At 41.6% G+C, this 19808-nt stretch overlaps 1 protein-coding gene across 1 annotated transcript in view; it reads left to right on the top strand.

The window, feature by feature from the left end:
* Positions 1-19808, top strand: part of ca10a (carbonic anhydrase Xa) — a 261266-nt gene that overhangs the window by 98941 nt on the left and 142517 nt on the right. Inside the window, exon 3 of the mRNA XM_034132031.1 lies at positions 3113-3255. Within this exon, the coding sequence (XP_033987922.1) occupies positions 3113-3255 (143 nt within the window). The remainder of the gene's footprint in view (positions 1-3112; positions 3256-19808) is intronic.

Here is a 19808-nt window from a genome sequence, read left to right as displayed (position 1 = left end):
CCTTTCAAGGTCAAGGTGGAAGTAGTACTCAAAACTTGTACTTAAGTAAAAGTAGAAGTACCAGAGTGTAGGAATAATCTGTTACAAGTAAAGGTCCTGCATTCAAAATGTTAATCAAGTAAAAGTACTAAAATATCACCATCAAAATAAACATACAAAAGTAGTCATTGTGCAGATTGGTCCATTTCAGAATAATATATATGATATGTTTTATAATGATTGATCATTAAAGTGTTCTCAAAGCGGGTACGGCATGACATCATGCCATACCCGGAACGAAATGGAAGAATCAAATGGACAGTGACGTATCTCCAACGAGGCGTTTTGGGGAGGTATTTTCTGTGTTAGAGTTTTACTCGCTACAGGGTGTACTTTGAGGGTTTTGACTCTGCACACCGTTTACATGCATAAAAACCTTCATAACACACAAGGGGACGGGTAATAACCGGAAAAGCATGACATGGGCCCTTTAACGTGTGCTCTGGTTGCAGTTTGTCAAATAATCTGGAAATGGATAGTGGGTGATCTGGTTAGATTGACATCATTAAATGTTAAGGGTGCAAACCTAGCCACTAAAAGGAAGAAGATTTTACTGTATTTAAAAAAAAAAAAAACGGATCTGGCTTTCTTGCAGGAGACCCACCTGGAAAAAAAAGACTCTTTGTTGTTTCAGAGGGACTGGGTAGGACAGGTTTTTTATAGTGCTGGATCCTCTAGCCAGAGGGGAGTTGCCATTTTGATACGAAAGAATCTCAAAATGAAAATACTTAAACAACAATCAGATGAAGAGGGGAGATGGATAGCTATCGATACTGAATGATATGGTATTAGATGTACTTTTATGAATATATATGCCCCAACAGCGGACTTGCCAGGTCTCTTTATAGACGTCAGCAATACTATAAGACAATTCGGAAACTCGTATATAATATTAAGCGGGGACTTTAACAAAGTTAGGGACCCTCAAGTTGATAAAACCTATAGGCGGGGTATACTACGACCCTCAGGGGCTCAGAAAGCTATTGACGCAATGGAAAAAGAGTTGGGATTAGTGGATGTATGGAGATTTTTCCACCCGTTGGAAAGGGAATATACCTTTTACTCCAACCCACATACATCCTATTCAAGGATAGACTATTTTCTTATCTCAAAGTCACTCATTTCTGTTACAGAACAAACGTCCATAGGTAACATCTTAATATCAGATCATGCTTCGATCATAGCGTTTCGTTTAGGCCAAATGCCAAGAACCCCACCCACTAGGTGGAGATTTAATACATCCCTACTCCGAGATGGACAGTCCCTGGAATTTATAAAAAAGGAGATAATGGATTATTGGCTGAATAATGAAGGCTCAGTTTCAAACACAGCCGTGGAGTGGGATGCATTTAAGGCAGTCATTAGAGGTCGACTCATTCTACACTGTTCATATCTGAAAAGGACATCGGTTCAACGGCTTAAGGAATTGGAGCTGGAAATAACAAATCTGGAAAATGTACACTCTTCCCAGCCTGACCACGCTACCCTTCTGGAACTAAACAAACTCAAAGTATCAAGCTAACTCCATGTTCAGGCAGAGTGGGTGATGAATGTTCCCCTTGACGCCATGCTTTTATCTGAGCAGAGCTTTCTCTGTACAGCCTGTCCATGAGAAACTCAAGCTAAGGCTCCAGATCTTTTGTTTTCACGCCGTTGTTTCCTCGTCCTGTTGATTCATTATGAATTTGCATCTTTTCAAATTTCAAATTATCTCTGCTCTTGTTGGAAAAGTCTCAGTGGAATTTGCATAACAAAATTCCAGTGACTCATCTCCGTATAAGAGTGCGTTGCTAAATGAAGAATTGTGCTTTAGGCTTCAGCAAAAGACTGGCTGTTAGAATAGAGGGCGATAAGCCTTTGTCGTCGTCCCCCCCCCCCCCCGTTGAAGGGATTGCCTTCTTTGTCCCGGCGGCCAAGAGTTACATAAGAAGAGGCTGGCTGAGATAGCATCACCCCCACAGTGCAGCATCCTCAGGCCAGATCTCTCTTATAGAACATGTCTTATAGCTGCTGATAGGCCATTCTGTAAGGCCTTCTCTATTCAGAGCGGCTTTGGACCAAATAGTATCAATACAATCAACACACAGATAGAGCATGTCATCTTAATGTAGCTCATTTTAATGTTTAAAAAGAGACTGATGTGTTGGCTTTATGCAGTACGATCAGCTATGGCTTACTTAAGAGCACTCAAAATTAGGGACTAATGAATCGTTAGGTTGCATTGTGGTAAACATGGGATATAATGTTAGGACTAACAGCCAGGATACTTTGATTTGGATCGTTCTTCCTCAGATCTTGTCAGTCTCATAACATCATGATAGTGAAGCAAACCCTATCCAGAACACCACTTCAGCTGAAACCGTGTTATGTGTCAGCTTGAGCTAATTGTGAATGGATATTTATAAAAGATATATACTATGGGGTAGTGATAAATGAATATGAACTCTAATACTGTCCCTACAATTTTTACTTCATTTTGGCAGAAAAGGTTTCTGACTTCAGTCTTGATTTGATCTTTCAACAAGTCTTCATCTCTTTATACTGCTATCACTTCTCTGTGATTGTAAAACGTTGATGTCCCTATGTAAGTGGGAAGGTTTGTCTGAATGATTTGACCTCTACCTTTTAATGTCATGTGATTCAAGAGTCCTGGATTTATTCATTTATATTTGAACTACAAACCTGCACATATTTGAGCTGTGGTATGTTGCAGTATAGGAACATGTGCTGAAGCAACACAGAATAATCAGCTGAAATCTGAAGGTTGAAAATAATAAATAGATACAAAAAGAAGTATGATGATAATAATGATAGTACATCAAAATCCTGTTAGAATATGTTTTTTTCAAATTAAAGGAAACCTAAGAACTTTTAAATAAATATAATGTAGGAGCAATCTGCAGGTTCAGTCCCAGCTACAGTTTCAGCTAACCCGTCTAACTACATTTCACCTCTTCATTATAAAGCACAAACTCTGGCCTTCACTGTGGGGGGTGGGGGGGGGGGGGATGCCCCTCTATCTCCTCGCTGCAGAGCCTCACCGTTTGAACACCTCTCTGTGTTTGTGTTGCAGTGCCGTCGTTCTGGGGGCTGGTGAACTCCGCCTGGAACCTGTGCTCTCAGGGGAAGAGGCAGTCTCCAGTGAACATCAAGACCGGACACATGATCTTTGACCCCTTCCTCACGCCCATCAAGCTGAACACGGGTGCACGCAAGGTAAGGACACACACCTCCTCTGTGGGGTGGATGTTTGTCCACTCACTTTGGTTGCTTCTCTCAGATGTTGCACCACAGCTCTAATGCTAGTTATGGTGTTGCTGTTGTTTCTGTGCTATTGTAAAGCGTGTGTTTCCCTGATCCATGCTCCTGACTGCTGTTTGTCTGGGCACACAATGTGAGCTATTTGTCTAACGAACACTTGGCTTGAGATACAATACGAAAGACTTTACCTATTCAGAGGAGCACAATGTTCTGATTCAAGAAAAGCCTGGACTTTATCTTGAGGGCTTTGCAGATGAAATCCTGCAGCCTAACAGCAGATTAGCCACGCATATCGTTTATTATTTTCCTGTAGTGTACCAAGGACAGCGTGTAGACTTCTCTTCCATCCTGTGCCATATGATGGCAGCTAATTGGGAAGCCTTCACAGATGGGCTGCTTTCAGAAGTGCACCGTTGCATGGTGAGATTAATGTTGTGATTAGTTGATGTTTATATGCCAGCAGTTAGCACAGGGTTAGCCTTGTGCAATGAAAGAGCCTATAGGACGCTCTGTGGTTGAACATCTCTGGTACACAGGGATCATCTCACAGATCCAGGATAGCCCCATGTTGTTCCCCGGGACCTTTGCTTCATCACAGTTTCCATTATAAGAAGTCATTTAGAATGACATTTGCAGAATCATTGTACATTTTTAAATCATTGTACATTTGCAGAATCTAATAGAATTAGTTAGGAAACTTGTGATTAAAATAGTAATTCGTGCTTTTTCTCGTTAGTATAATTGCTACTTGAAATACAAATTTGTTTTAACAATTGCTCAATGCCATGGCTCCCCCGCTGCTCCCCCAAAGACTCCACTTTGAGAGCAGCCCCCCCGCAGTGTGTCCAGTGAAGGGACATCACTCACAGTGGCTCAACTGTATTTACATTAGGATGAATCCGAGGGAAAAGAGAGAGCAGGAAAGACAGGGCTGTGTTATTTAGGCAAACATTAAAGGACAATTCTCAAAGTCCTTGCTGGAGGGAAATGCTTCTGGATGAATCTGTGATGGATATGCCACGCTCAGATTGTCCTTACTCCAGCATTTGGTTGTTTTCTCAAACACCGAAAACAACCTACACTCTGTTTTCTTGACAAGTGACTTCCTGCAGTCGTGATAGCAATCACTGTGCCCTCCAAACTGCAGCAGGAGTGTGCTGCTGTCACAGAGTGCTTTCAGAGGGAGGGGGGGTGGATGGGTCAGCCAACACTCTGAGTCACACGCTACTTCCTGTTTTGTACCAACAGGCTGTTTCGCCTTTAAATCTGCAGAAGTGCCACTGGTATTGGATTTGCTGTTATACATCCTGAATCTGGAAGCACAACTGAATCATTTGTATTGTGTTGCAACAAAGTGTTATTATTGTTCTCCTATTAAGAGATTTGTTTTGTTGGTAAAGCATAGTTTAACCAATATAATAATAATAATAGCTTGGATTTATATAGCACCTTTCGTGAGACCCAAGGTCGCTTTACAAAGAAGAGCAGGGGCAAAACAAACATAACAAAAACAAAAGGCAGTACTACACATAACTACACATTTTGGTTTAATATACTTTTGAATTTAAATAACTTTAAAAAAGCATTAATATTACTACTTACAGTACACTTTAAAAGTGATTGCATTGAAAGAAACGTAAAGAACTGTGAAATGACCACATCACGTCCCATATCACAATGTGTAGATAATATAATTAGTAGATCAATGTACATTTTCTATGGTGGTATAGCTGAGTTCATTTGAAATCCCTTAAATCAGCTGTGCAGCCTCAGCTATCACAAACATGTGTTGATATTTTGTAGTGATAGTCTGAAAGTCCAAAGTAACAACTTGTAACTGAAGGTATACTCCAGAGTAAAGAGTTCATGGTGTTTTGATATGTTTAAATAGTGTCAGGGTCATATGAATCTGGATCCTGCGATCATGCTAGCCTTCTGGGAAAGAGGCTAAATGTTTCTATCATTGGGTCCTATCTTATTGTCAGATTGACAATATTAGTAAGAAGATGATGAATGACCTTGTTTGTCACTCAGCTCATATCTGCGTTCAGAGACCATTGCTGTGCAGATGATACTACTATTTTAATAAGAAAACATTTATAAAAAAAATATTGAAAGAAAAATGTATCAAAACAAGTTTTATTAAGTCGTGCCACTAATAACTTAGAATTGAAATAAAATAAATAAACGTTTTATTTCCCGCCTTCACTAACTCCCCTTTCTGGGGCCCTGGGTCATATTATAAGCCACTCCATTTCCAGAAATGTTACCAATATCAACGGCAGACTGTTTCACTAACTGCTCCCTAACCCTCCCCCCCATCCCCATCCCCATCCCCATCCCCATCCCCATCCCCATCCCCATCCCCATCCCCATCCCCATCCCATCCTCATCTCATCACACTCTGGTAGGATTACCACTACACACTGACAGAGCAGAACCACCCACACAAACCCAGCTCCAATTTTCTGCTTTATCTCCGGGAAAAGTTTCCAGAGTCCAAAAGCCATTTTGTACTTCCTTCTCTTGCTTTATCTCCCCCTCTAACCCCCCCCCCCCCCCCCCCCCCCCCCCCCTCTCTCAGTGGCCTAAATGTAATCTGTTGTGTCTCCATCTCTCTGAGCACCTGAGCTGTCAGCCCGTGAACACCAGGCTGGATCACCCTGTCAGGCTGATTCATCCGCTCTGTCTCTGGCTGTTTGGCAGCCAGTCAGCCTTGGCCAAACACGCTACGGAGAACACACACACACACACACACACACACACACACACACACACACACACACACACACACACACACACACACACACACACACACACACACACACACACACACACACACACACACACACACACACACACAGAGAGAGAGATTTTTGTTCTGCCTTGTATGGCTAATGAATAGTTAGAGGACATTTAATTGACCTCGAAAGAGAAATGTTATTTAATGGAGGGGTGACGTGCGCGATGGACTGAAGGAATCACAGTTGTGAGAAAAGCACTATTAATTGAATATTAACTGTGCCATAGATGAGCTGCAATTACTTGAAGAGATTTTAATGAATTTAATCACTTAGCCAGAGAGGGAAAAAAACAATTTGGATTCCTCGCTGCCTCCGTCTCCTGCACATTTATGAATAGTGCTTATGAAACAGGATTAGATGTCTTTTGTGCTTTTTAGGCTAAATGCACAGGGAATCTATTAGCGCTGTGAATTTGGTGGCGTTCCTCACATTTGGGAATGCAGGGCTCTGCTGCTTTTGTTCTCACGCTTTGAAGTCAGGTGTGTGTGCAGAGCGGCAATGTGAACATCACGTCAGGCGGAGTATTTGATAAAAATGGATATTTATGTCTTTAAAATGGAACTCTGAGTTCAACAAAAGTTGTGCTTTTAAAGATTTTAAAGATATTTTGGTTGTTAAACAAGCTCCAAATGACAATCTGTGCCTCACCAGGGGGATTCTACTCAGCTTCTCTCTCATCTCTTCTTCTACTGTACTGTAACACCTCTTCCAGGAGTCCTGATCAAGCAGATGAGGACATCTGACAAGCATGCAGGTGTGTGTGTGTGTGGTGTGTGTGTGTGTGTGTGTGTGTGTGTGTGTGTGTGTGTGTGTGTGTGTGTGTGTGTGTTGTGTGTGTGTGTGTGTGTGTGTGTGTGTGTGTGTGTGTGTGTGTGTGTGTGTGTGTGTGTGCTATTGGCAGCCCTGAATCTGTCTAATTACAGTGAGAGTTAGGTAGCAGCACAAACAGCCGGCTCCTGATGGCAGCTGACTCTCCCTCTGGAGGGAATAACTTTCTGAGGTGGGCCCAGCTGGCCGGCCAGCCAACCAATCAGGTGACAGTCAGACCTCCAGTCAGTCGTAAAAGCCCTGTCTGCACATGGCTTTAATGTGATGTGTTTGATATCAGGTGTGTGTGTGTGTGTGTGTGTGTGTGTGTGTGTGTGTGTGTGTGTGTGTGTGTGTGTGTGTGTGTGTGTGTGTGTGTGTGTGTGTGTGTGTGTGTGTGTGTGTGTGTGTGTGTGTGTGTGTGTGTGTGTGTGTGTGTGTGTGTGTGTGTGTTTTCTGCTGCTAGTGTTGGGTCTCTTCCAGGCCGCTCTCTGCAGACTCTCGCTGGAAGCTGCTCAGTGCATGTGCTCCGGACACATTGATTATATATGTTGGCTTTCATTGACTGGGGCAAATGCACTGTTACCTGTGGGCGGATCAAAACTACTCAATTGTTCTTGCAACAAAGTTTTGTGGAGAGTGGAGGATTGTTCAAAAACAATTGAATCTATTTCAATCCAATTCAGTTATTGATCATGTCTGAGCCTCTGAGTCTCCCTTGTAGGAAAACGTCATCATGAGCAGATACTGTAAATCTCAACACAGTGCGGCAACTCAAACTCAAGTTAATTCAAATTAAAGTTGCAGATTAATTAATTAATTAATTTGGTAAGCATTGTGGCAGATTGTATTTTTTACCATGTTGATGTCCACATTTTTTTAATTTCTACTATTACTATTATAACTTTAATTTGGATTGACTTCTTTCTCGCCAGTAAAAAGTTCAATATTGTGGGGGTTCCAACTGTTGTGGATACTGTGACATTATTGAATCATGATGTTAACCAAGCCCTTTATCATTATGAATAACATTCAGGGCTCTCTTGGCTTATCTGAGAAGTGTATGTATAACCCATCAATAAGCACATTTTTTGAAACATGTTGTGACTCTGTTGGATCTCTGTGTTGTGAGGGTGACAGGTCACATTCACACTCATGGCAGGTACACTTGTGTGCTGCTGTACACAAAAGAGTCAAAAGCCTGGCAAGTATAAGTCTGCAAACACAAGCTGATGTAAGTAGCTTAATGCATTACAATGTGTAGATATTCAATTATGCAAATTGCCAATTCCAATTAATTAGACACGAGTTTGGGTTGGCTGAACCTGCGAGGTTGTGGCAGCGTTATAAAAGGGAGCGGGCCACATATATGAAAACTGCAATTACCATCTTCAGACTGAGGCCCCCTCTTTCTCAGGCCGGGGGATGGCTGTAATTGCCTCAGCGAAGCGGGGGCCTTAAAGCTGGGGGATTCTTCTCATGTCTCAGGCTCCACGGATAGCTGGACGTGTAGCAGCGGAGTGAGAGCCAGCATCAGGAACATCCATCTGTGAGTCTGAATGTCAATTACAAACAGCCCAACAGAGGACAGAGAAAGTGAAGGACAAAAGAAGGATCATTGCTCCTGCTATGTCCTGATGGTTCAAAAAACTGAAACTTTAATTCAATGTATTATGTCAACTGTATTAGGTTAGTTGAAAGCAATAATATTAAGTTGGACCTATTATTTTATTTAATATTTAAACGTATTATTGCTTTCAACTAACCTAATACATTTAATTCAAGTCAACGGTGAGTTTCTTCCAGTGCAGTTATAATTCAGGTGAGCAGTGTCGTTACTACATTCCAAAATGCTGAGAAAAATGTAATCGTTTTTGCTGTCGTCCATTTGCAGTTCAATCACAACCCAAACAGAAAGATATGTTGACCATATGCCAAGCAACAACCATCAGCTGGTGGGAGACATATGCCTCTTTCTGGAGCGCACACAGAATGAGAAACGTAATTACCAGATACTCAGATTGATTCAATTATACTGCGGACACATCAGAAAAGTTTCTTTCCTACTTCAGAAATTGCAGAACACTGTTCGAACTCGCGACATCTTATTACTACATAAGTTGCATACTGTACAAGTGAATTTCCTAAGTTTGCAAAATAAACTGCACCATACTACTACACTGTAAAAACTGTTGCTTTGGTAAAAGTTAGAAATAATATGTCAACAGTTTCCAAGCAATTTGAAGAGTTTAGTCAACTTTTGCATTTTTTGAGTTGGTGAAACGTACTTTTTTTAGTTTTCCTCTACTCAAGAACGTGTTACTTTGCTAAAACTTAAAAATATGTGTCAAGTGTTTCCAAGCAATTTTAGGAGTTGGGTAAACTCACTAATGTGATTTTCTCTGCATATGAAAAGATGAGATGAGCCTACAATTAAAAGCCCAGATATTAAGTGTAACCAATGCAAATAACAATCTGCTAAGAACCACACGAGAATAAAGTAAATTATAAAACACAATTGAGTTGCCGGAACCTATATACCACAAACTCTTCCTGATTTCAATCCAACCCTTTAAATATTTGATAGCATTGAAACATTGCAGATTAAACAAATACATTTAAAAAAGGGAACATTATGGACACGTTAATGCATTTTATTAAAATGTGATTATTTCAAAACAGTTTTCATAAAACACTAACAAGTTTGTTTAAAAGCACAACTCATTAACATACATGGAGACACATGGTTATTACTTGATGGTTATTCCAACTGCATCTGGCTCGTGGGCAGCGTATAACTTCATGCTGTGCATCACGACCTCTGCCGACCTCTGCTGTTCCCTGTATATACAAACGAAACACCAAACTGAGTACAAATCAGGACACACCATGTGTTTTCCTCAACAACACAAATCAAATCCGTCTTGAAATCATAACGAGCCAGTTTACATTAGCTGTTAACAGACGGTAACAGAGGTGCTATTCACATGCATTACAAGGGGTTTAAGTCATCAACAAAAGGCTGGTTTGCAAGAAACTGGACCACATAGTCATGATAAGTGAGAGCGCAGGCCAGTCTACATGAATGAAGGGCAAGGCACGTTTCTGTCCAAAGGTTCCATGATGGAGTCGATAATGTTTTAAAATATCATTTTGAGTGGTGACACTAGTGCTGCATAGTTTACATCTCCATCCCATCTGTGATTCGAAAAATAGAAATGGGTACGTTTACCTGATGCTCATTATATTAGAATGTAAGTGGTGCTAGTGGAGCCTCGCAGCGGCGAAACCGTGCCGCGCCACACTAATTGCGCCGCATAAGCGCATAGGTGCGCCGCATTTGCGGCTCAGTTGAGGCTCCCTCCGCAAGATGAGGCCCCCTCCGCAAGATGAGGCCCCCTCCGCAAGGTGAGGCCCCCTCCGCAAGATGAGGCCCCTTCCGCAAGATGAGGCCCCCTCCGCAAGGTGAGGCCCCCTCCGCAAGGTGAGGCCCCCTCCGCAAGGTGAGGCCCACTCCGCAAGGTGAGGCCCCCTCCGCAAGGTGAGGCCCCCTCCGCAAGGTGAGGCCCCCTCCGCAAGGTGAGGCCCCACGCAGTCTACGTGACCTGGCTGTAGGGAGGGATGGCCCTGTATACATTTATAAGGATGGCATTTATTAAGGATGGTATTGTTAGATACCAGTACAATTCCATGATTCTCTACACAGCAGATCCTAATTACTTCAATATACACTCCTTTATCTCGTTTGCATACTGTCTAATATCTATTTTACGTTGTAGTAAAACATCTCCTTAATAAAACTGTATTTATTGATATTTCTCGCTAAAGACTGCATTTTACTGTACTACATTGAACACATCTTGCTGACGTTATACATGCATCCTCGCCCAATACACAATTTTACTGAATTGCGCCTGAATGCACCTTAACTGAAGTCACCTCCGTCACTTTCTACTGAGAGCTAACGTTAACTCTCCTGCAGATTCCAACATGGATGTGCATCTATAGCGTTGCATAAGCATGACAAATATAGTTTGCACTTCATATTGTATAGTAACAACTCCATGCTGTAACTGCAGACTATGAGTTTAAATTGGGTACACTAAGATTGTAGAGAGATAATGAATTGCTCACAGTAAAACAAACGGCGAAATACATACAGAGGAATTCATATCAAATAGGCGCATTAGTGACTAACTCTTACATAACGCTGGGTTATAAAGTAGTAGGGAATAGTTTTAACGGAGGTATTTTACCGCACAACATGCACGGCAGGAGAGCCTCTGAGCCCCGCGGCCGCATCACGGTGCCCGGCCAACGCTTAGAGCGGCATAGGGGAACAGATTGCGGAGTTGATTCTTAATACGTACTCTTAACTTAACCACTTTTAACAGAATTGTATAGGTAGGCACTTGATGCAAACTTTGCCCAACATGCATTTGCACGAAAAAATAGACTACAAAGGGCTGAGTCTAACTTTAACAGCAGTAATGGCGCTGGCATGCATTAAAATGTCGATGTTCCGTTTGAAACAGTGAATACAAGAAAAGTCAATAACACTTGCTAGTTAAAAAGCAGTAATTAATAACTCTTAATAACTTGTTTTACGACGATTTGAAAAGGATCCAACGCAAACACGTGTAGAACTGCTGAAGAACAGCTGGAAATAGGAACCGGAAGTCTCACACCGCGGTATTCTCGTTTGAGGGTGTGGCATGACCGTGGCGTTGACAAAAGCATTTTTATGAAGTTTTCCAAAACGTATTTATAAGAAAGTTCAGAAAATGTGATATTAATTTACAAATTAATGAGTTCTTAAAACATGTTCTCATTGTTGCTTAAGTGTTACTTATTTAAACTCACATTGACATTTTTTTTTAGGGCATGTAAATTACATAATTTTTGTTAGTTTTGTTGACTTCACCATCGGAACTGTTTTTACAGTGAACAATACAATCTATTATTAAACTGGAGCCATATGAGAGATGATGTATACAAGATTTCCATGTATTAGTGTGTTACTATTGGGAATGAAACCTTCTACATTCCTGACTGCAGAGCTCATTGGTTTCGATGCTAATATATATGGATTTGTTGTTAAAGGAATATGATGCCTATGGCCTTTTAACACTTTTCCTTCTTTCAGTCCTGACTGTTCTTACTCCAGCTTCCTGACAGTTCTTACTTCAGCTTCCTGACTGCTCTTACTTCAGCTTCCTGACTGTTCTTACTCCAGCTTCCTGACTGTTCTTACTTCAGCTTCCTGACTGTTCTTACTTCAGCTTCCTGACTGTTCTTACTCCAGCTTCCTGACTGTTCTTACTCCAGCTTCCTGACTGTTCTTACTCCAGCTTCCTGGCAGTTCTTACTCCAGCTTCCTGACTGTTCTTACTCCAGCTTCCTGACTGTTCTTACTCCAGCTTCCTGACTGTTCTTACTTCAGCTTCCTGACTGTTCTTACTTCTGCTTCCAGACTGTTCTTACTTCAGCTTCCTGACTGTTCTTACTCCAGCTTCCTGACTGTTCTTACTCCAGCTTCCTGACTGTTCTTACTTCAGCTTCCTGACTGTTCTTACTCCAGCTTCCTGACTGTTCTTACTCCAGCTTCCTGACTGTTCTTACTTCAGCTTCCTGACTGTTCTTACTTCAGCTTCCTGACTGTTCTTACTTCAGCTTCCTGACTGCTCTTACTTCCGCTTCCTGACTGTTCTTACTTCAGCTTCCTGATCTTACTTCAGCTTCCTGACTGTTCTTACTTCAGCTTCCTGACTGCTCTTACTTCAGCTTCCTGACTGTTCTTACTCCAGCTTCCTGACTGTTCTTACTTCAGCTTCCTGACTGTTCTTACTTCAGCTTCCTGACTGTTCTTACTTCAGCTTCCTGACTGTTCTTACTTCAGCTTCCTGACTGTTCTTACTTCAGCTTCCAGACTGTTTTTACTTCAGCTTCCTGACTGTTCTTACTTCAGCTTCCTGACTGTTCTTACTTCAGCTTCCTGACTGTTCTTACTTCAGCTTCCTGACTGTTCTTACTTCAGCTTCCTGACTGTTCTTACTTCAGCTTCCTGACTGTTCTTACTTCAGCTTCCTGACTGCTCTTACTTCAGCTTCCTGACTGTTCTTACTTCAGCTTCCTGATCTTACTTCAGCTTCCTGACTGTTCTTACTTCAGCTTCCTGACTGCTCTTACTTCAGCTTCCTGACTTTTCTTACTCCAGCTTCCTGACTGTTCTTACTTCAGCTTCCTGACTGTTCTTACTTCAGCTTCCTGACTGTTCTTACTTCAGCTTCCTGACTGCTCTTACTTCAGCTTCCTGACTTTTCTTACTCCAGCTTCCTGACTGTTCTTACTTCAGCTTCCTGACTGTTCTTACTTCAGCTTCCTGACTGTTCTTACTTCAGCTTCCAGACTGTTCTTACTTCAGCTTCCTGACTGTTCTTACTTCAGCTTCCTGACTGTTCTTACTTCAGCTTCCTGACTGTTCTTACTTCAGCTTCCTGACTGTTCTTACTTCAGCTTCCTGACCGTTCTTACTTCAGCTTCCTGACTGTTCTTACTTCAGCTTCCTGACTGTTCTTACTTCAGCTTCCTGACTGTTCTTACTTCAGCTTCCTGACTGCTCTTACTTCAGCTTCCTGACTGTTCTTACTTCAGCTTCCTGATCTTACTTCAGCTTCCTGACTGTTCTTACTTCAGCTTCCTGACTGCTCTTACTTCAGCTTCCTGACTGTTCTTACTCCAGCTTCCTGACTGTTCTTACTTCAGCTTCCTGACTGTTCTAACTTCAGCTTCCTGACTGTTCTTACTTCAGCTTCCTGACTGTTCTTACTCCAGCTTCCTGACTGTTCTTACTTCAGCTTCCTGACTGTTCTTACTTCAGCTTCCTGACTGCTCTTACTTCAGCTTCCTGACTGTTCTTACTTCAGCTTCCTGATCTTACTTCAGCTTCCTGACTGTTCTTACTTCAGCTTCCTGACTGCTCTTACTTCAGCTTCCTGACTTTTCTTACTCCAGCTTCCTGACTGTTCTTACTTCAGCTTCCTGACTGTTCTTACTTCAGCTTCCTGACTGTTCTTACTTCAGCTTCCTGACTGTTCTTACTTCAGCTTCCAGACTGTTCTTACTTCAGCTTCCTGACTGTTCTTACTTCAGCTTCCTGACTGTTCTTACTTCAGCTTCCTGACTGTTCTTACTTCAGCTTCCTGACTGTTCTTACTTCAGCTTCCTGACTGTTCTTACTTCAGCTTCCTGACTGTTCTTACTTCAGCTTCCTGACTGTTCTTACTTCAGCTTCCTGACTGCTCTTACTTCAGCTTCCTGACTGTTCTTACTTCAGCTTCCTGATCTTACTTCAGCTTCCTGACTGTTCTTACTTCAGCTTCCTGACTGCTCTTACTTCAGCTTCCTGACTGTTCTTACTTCAGCTTCCTGACTGTTCTTACTTCAGCTTCCAGACTGTTCTTACTTCAGCTTCCTGACTGTTCTTACTTCAGCTTCCTGACTGTTCTTACTTCAGCTTCCTGACTGTTCTTACTTCAGCTTCCTGACTGTTCTTACTTCAGCTTCCTGACTGTTCTTACTTCAGCTTCCTGACTGTTCTTACTTCAGCTTCCTGACTGTTCTTACTTCAGCTTCCTGACTGTTCTTACTTCAGCTTCCTGACTGTTCTTACTCCAGCTTCCTGACTGTTCTTACTCCAGCTTCCTGACTGTTCTTACTTCAGCTTCCTGACTGTTCTTACTTCAGCTTCCTGACTGCTCTTACTTCAGCTTCCTGACTGTTCTTACTTCAGCTTCCTGACTGTTCTTACTTCAGCTTCCTGACTGTTCTTACTTCGGCTTCCTGACTGTTCTTACTTCGGCTTCCTGACTGTTCTTACTTCGGCTTCCTGACTGTTCTTACTTCGGCTTCCAGACAGCAGTTGAAATCCTCTCTGTCTCACACATCAGAAAACACACTGAGACATTCCTTAAAGGAGCTGAGCAACTTTGATAACATGTCTATTCCTGCCAGAACATCCAGTAATGTGTCCAAAAAAATGTATTCACACTATCGCAACTGTTTCACACTAGAAATAAACCAAACCACGGTTCCATTTGGATCCCAGCTTTGGCTTTACGGTGGGAGGGCTCAAAACTCATGGTGATGAAGGAACATGTAGTTCCTCAGTGTGGCATCAGTGGAGAGGGGACATACATTAGGCTTTGGTACACACACAATGCTTGTTAGCAGAGGAGGGTAGTAACTAAGGACATTTACTCAAGTACTGCACTAAAGTACAATTTTGAGGTACTTTACTGGAGTATTTCCATTGTATGCTACTTTATACTTCTATTCCACTACATTGAAAAGGGAAATAATGTCATTTTACTCCACTACATTTATTTAACAGCTTTAGCTACCTTTAGCAAAATGCATCTCTGAAAATTAAACTATTAGCCAACTCTTTAAATCACAAAAGAGTCAGATTACTTAAATATTTTTTCAAAAAGTCAATTAGGAGTCTGTTTGTCAACAACAGAAAAACGTGCTACGTGATGCGAAAAATACAATTTTTCTGCACAATGAGTACTTTTTATACTTTGAGTACATTTTGCCGTAGTTGGTTTGTTGCTAATGTCGTAGAACCCACAAATTACATCAAATTTGAATGTTACGTATCTTTCAACTCGTCCTTTGTTTGTGCGGCTTCACATCTGATTCTCTGAACACACAGGGGAGACATTTATAATACCATACATTAAAAAGTGCATTTTGCATAATAGGGGATCTTTAAGTACGATTTTGAATGCAGGACTTTTACTTCTAATGAAGTATTTTGACAAAGATGTATTGTTTCTTTTACTCAAGTAAAGCATCTGAATACTTCTTCCACCACTGCTTGTTAGTAGGATCAGGTCTAAAATAACTTCAAGTTAAGCTGTGATTAAGGTTTAACAATAAATAGTTGATATGGCTGACTCCACTCACCCTAATATGTATACTGCCTAACCCTGTTAACACTGTCTGCCTGTGTGTTTGGACAGCACTGCTCTCAGGGGGAACAGTGGACCTCAGTGCAACACTTTGATTGTGTGTTTCCCCCACATCTCTCTGTTGTGTGTCTCCTTTCAGACACACTTCAGTCAGCTGCATGTTTTCACTCAGTATTCCCCTCTGGGTCGCTTTCAGCCAGAACACACTGCTGTCATGCCTCTGTGCTCACTTGGCCCGATTAGAGCTTTGAGATGAGAGGAGTGTGAGCTCATGGTGGGATGTTGGGGGGTTTGGTTAGCTCAGGGTGTGTAAAGCAGCAGGAGGATTCACAGGAAGTGGGTCACAGGGTGCAGACAGAGGGAGGACACTGATCCACACAACTGCTGCCAACTCTATGGCTTTCATAGCACTGATGAAAGAAAATGAACTGGAAGATCTGGGTTTGTTATAGTTTTCCCCGTGATTGCTACATGTAGCATCACTTTATTCCAGTGACGTGCGGTGAGGTTCATGGCTGGTGAGGCACTGACTCTTTCAGAGTCAGATTTACAAATATTATAGCCTATTTTGACCTTAATCGAAATATTCTGTTATTTTCAAAAGCTTTTTTAGTCTGATGCTATGATTAATTTTAAACAGACCGATCAACAAAAAGATACCCAAAATCTAAATATTGGATTGTTCTTTCTAAGTAAGATCCCATTTTCATTACAGTTGTGGTCTTACCTTGACTTGAAGATGAATATAAGTCCATGCTATCCTTCTGGACAACAATCTCTACTACTGTTTTGTAAAAGTCCTCCTTATCTTCCTGTAGTTTCAAAAGTCTAGTTTGTTGTTTGCGGTAGAATAACAGTAGCAACAAGAACCTGTGGGCTCACGTGCGCCCCCTCTCCTGGTGATTTTTTCATTGCCGTTGTACGATGAGACCAGCGGGCCTAAATATCATATATACGTGAAATAAGTTATTTAGAGACTATGGATGGCGAGGATAAATGTAATAAAGGGATCTACAAACATTACATTGGTGACCTACAGTGAGATGGGAACAGGCATGCGCTTAGGGCCCGCTTTCCAGCCAGTTTCTGTGGGGTGACGCATTCTGAGGTGAGGCAGATCTCATCTGTGCCTCACCTCACCCCACAGTAAATGGCTTGAGCGCGCTCACAAAATAAGTGGCCGCGCTAAATTAGTGCCCGCGCTCCAGCCAGTTACTGTGGGCTTACGAGAGGCAGTGCTCGTCCCTGCCTCACTTCTCATCGCTCCCGTAGCGGAGCTCGGCAAATTTGCTGATTTTGACTATAAAAAGCGATTGGAATCATACAGAAATCACACTTACACAAGATCAGTGGAGACATTTTATTATTATTACTATTTAGTTTTTCTTTAATTGTTTTTCCGTTACATTGGAGTATGACAGGTGAGGCTATGCCTCCCCTGCCTCCACTGACTGCACGTCGCTGCTTTATTCATCCATATAGGATGTGCTATTTTCCAGTTTTGAACCCAGTCTCATGTGATCGTTTATTCTGTGTGCAGCCCTTCCAGCGTGTTTGAAAACTTCTCCCTCCCTCCTTCCATTGATGGAGCCCCTCTCAGAGAGCTGGTAATGACTACTCCAGGGAGGACGCCTGGTCTGGGGTCTGCTGGGGTTACTGCTCACTGACGAAGGCTTTCAGAGCCGCTGCTGTTTCTAAAGCAGAGCGGCCATTATATTGCTACAGCAGATACAGATATTTAGTAGAGTTACTAAAGGGTTGGACCAGTGAATTTACTTGTACTTTACTTGCGTATTTCATTTCTGATGCTACTTTGAACTTCTACTCCACTGCAATTCAGAGGTAAATCGTGTACATTTGTACTTCACTGCATAACTTTGCATCAACACATATCATATATATTATTCTACTTTTACTTTTGGTACTTTAACTATGTTTTTGATGCTAATACTTTTGTACTTTTACTTGAGTAACATTTTGAATGCAGGACTTTTACTGTAACAGAGTATTCCTACACTCTTGTACTTCTACTTTTACTCAAGAAAAACATCTGAGTACTTCTCAGATAGTAATTACAAGTTACTGCTTTAGCTCTCTATGGACAGAGACGTACAAAGTTTAGAAAGAAATGTTGTTGTTTTTACTGAAGCGACGGGTGACCTAATAATCAGTCTGTGGTCACGGAACCACTCCTATCTTTAGGGTACTTACATTGGTTGTATATTAGTTACCATTCACATTGTTTGAATGACATGTGATCTGACTTTACTGTGATGGTTCTCTCTCAGCTCTCATCCTGCTGCTCAGGACATTAAGCAGAGCTGTTTGTCTCTTAAGAAGAGTGAATACTGGTCTCACATTCAAAATCCTTTCAACTGATCATATATCAATGCACTACACCTTCTTCTGTTGCCCCAACGTGGGCAAAACACTGAGTCATGCTAACGCTAATGCTAATTATACAGTTAATGTTATCAGTGCAACATAATAATTGTCATGATGAAGTTATGGATTTCTAATCACTCTGGAGCTTCCAGCATTGAATGAACTCATCTGAATCCATTTGAAATATTACCTTTAGTTTAGTTTGGATAGATTTTCAAATGAAAAGTTCATGTTTAGTTTTATTATTAACATTTAATTAGGAAACAGCTCTTTGATCATCAGATGCATGGATCTACAGGAACCAAATCACGCCGGTGTAACTGATGAAGTCCGCTCAGTATGACGGGCCGTGTAGGCCACAATTCAAACTAACCTCGCACACACACTACTGAAAACATTTCGCCTTGCACACACACTACTGAAATACTCTCACATTCACTACTGAACACCTCACACACACACTACTGAAAATTAAACCTCACGCACACACAACTGAAAATTAACCTCATACACACACTATTGAAATACTCTCACATTCACTAGTGAACACCTCACACACACACAACTGAAAATTAAACCTCACGCACATACTACTGAAAATTAAACCTCACGCACACACAACTGAAAATTAACCTCATACACACACTATTGAAATACTCTCACATTCACTAGTGAACACCTCACACACACACACAACTGAAAATTAAACCTCACACACACGCAACTGAAAATTAACCTCACACACATAGGTGAAACACATGCACATTCCGTACTGAGAACCTTTCAGTAAAATGTTTTCAGGAGCGTGTGTGTGTGTAAGGTTTTCAGTAGTGAATGTGAGAGTATTTCAGTAATGTGGTGAGGTTAATTTTCAGTAGTAAGTGTGTGAGGTTTAATTTTCAGTAGTAAGTGTGTGAGGTTTAATTTTCAGTAGTAAGTGTGTGAGGTTTAATTTTCAGTAGTAAGTGTGTGAGGTTTAATTTTCAGTAGTAAGTGTGTGAGGTTTAATTTTCAGTAGTAAGTGTGTGAGGTTTAATTTTCAGTTGTGTGTGTGTGAGGTGTTCACTCGTGAATGTGAGAGTATTTCAGTAGTGTGTGTGCAAGGCCAGATGTTTTCAGTAGTGTGTGTGCAAGGTTAGTTTGAATTGTGGCCTACACGGCCCCTCATAGCTCAGTCTATCAGGATTCTCAGAGTCTTCATTGCTGTTGACAATTTATTTAACCTAACAAGGTTACCAGACTTCCAAGAACTTATACATGAAAGTAAGTAATTAAAGTAGAGTTACTGGCAAGCCTGTCACATCTACAATCCCTCACCAACGCACACTGATATGCACATTGGGTGGTCGGGGGAGTGGCTGGCAGCTTGGAAAGAGCAGACAGCTTCCTGACAGACTGGCAGATGAGATGAAAGAAGAAACATAGGCATATAATCCCGTGCTTTGGATCCAAATCCATACCCTGCTCTGTAGGTTTACTGATGTTCAGTAGACGTGTGAGGGAGCTGCAGACTGAGCACTGTGTTCTGCTGAAGGGG

This window comes from Trematomus bernacchii, unplaced genomic scaffold, assembly GCF_902827165.1.
Source record: "Trematomus bernacchii unplaced genomic scaffold, fTreBer1.1, whole genome shotgun sequence".
NCBI lineage: Eukaryota > Metazoa > Chordata > Actinopteri > Perciformes > Nototheniidae > Trematomus > Trematomus bernacchii.
The sequence above is the reverse complement of the archived record's forward strand: the minus strand, read 5'-3'. Positions and strand labels throughout refer to the sequence as shown.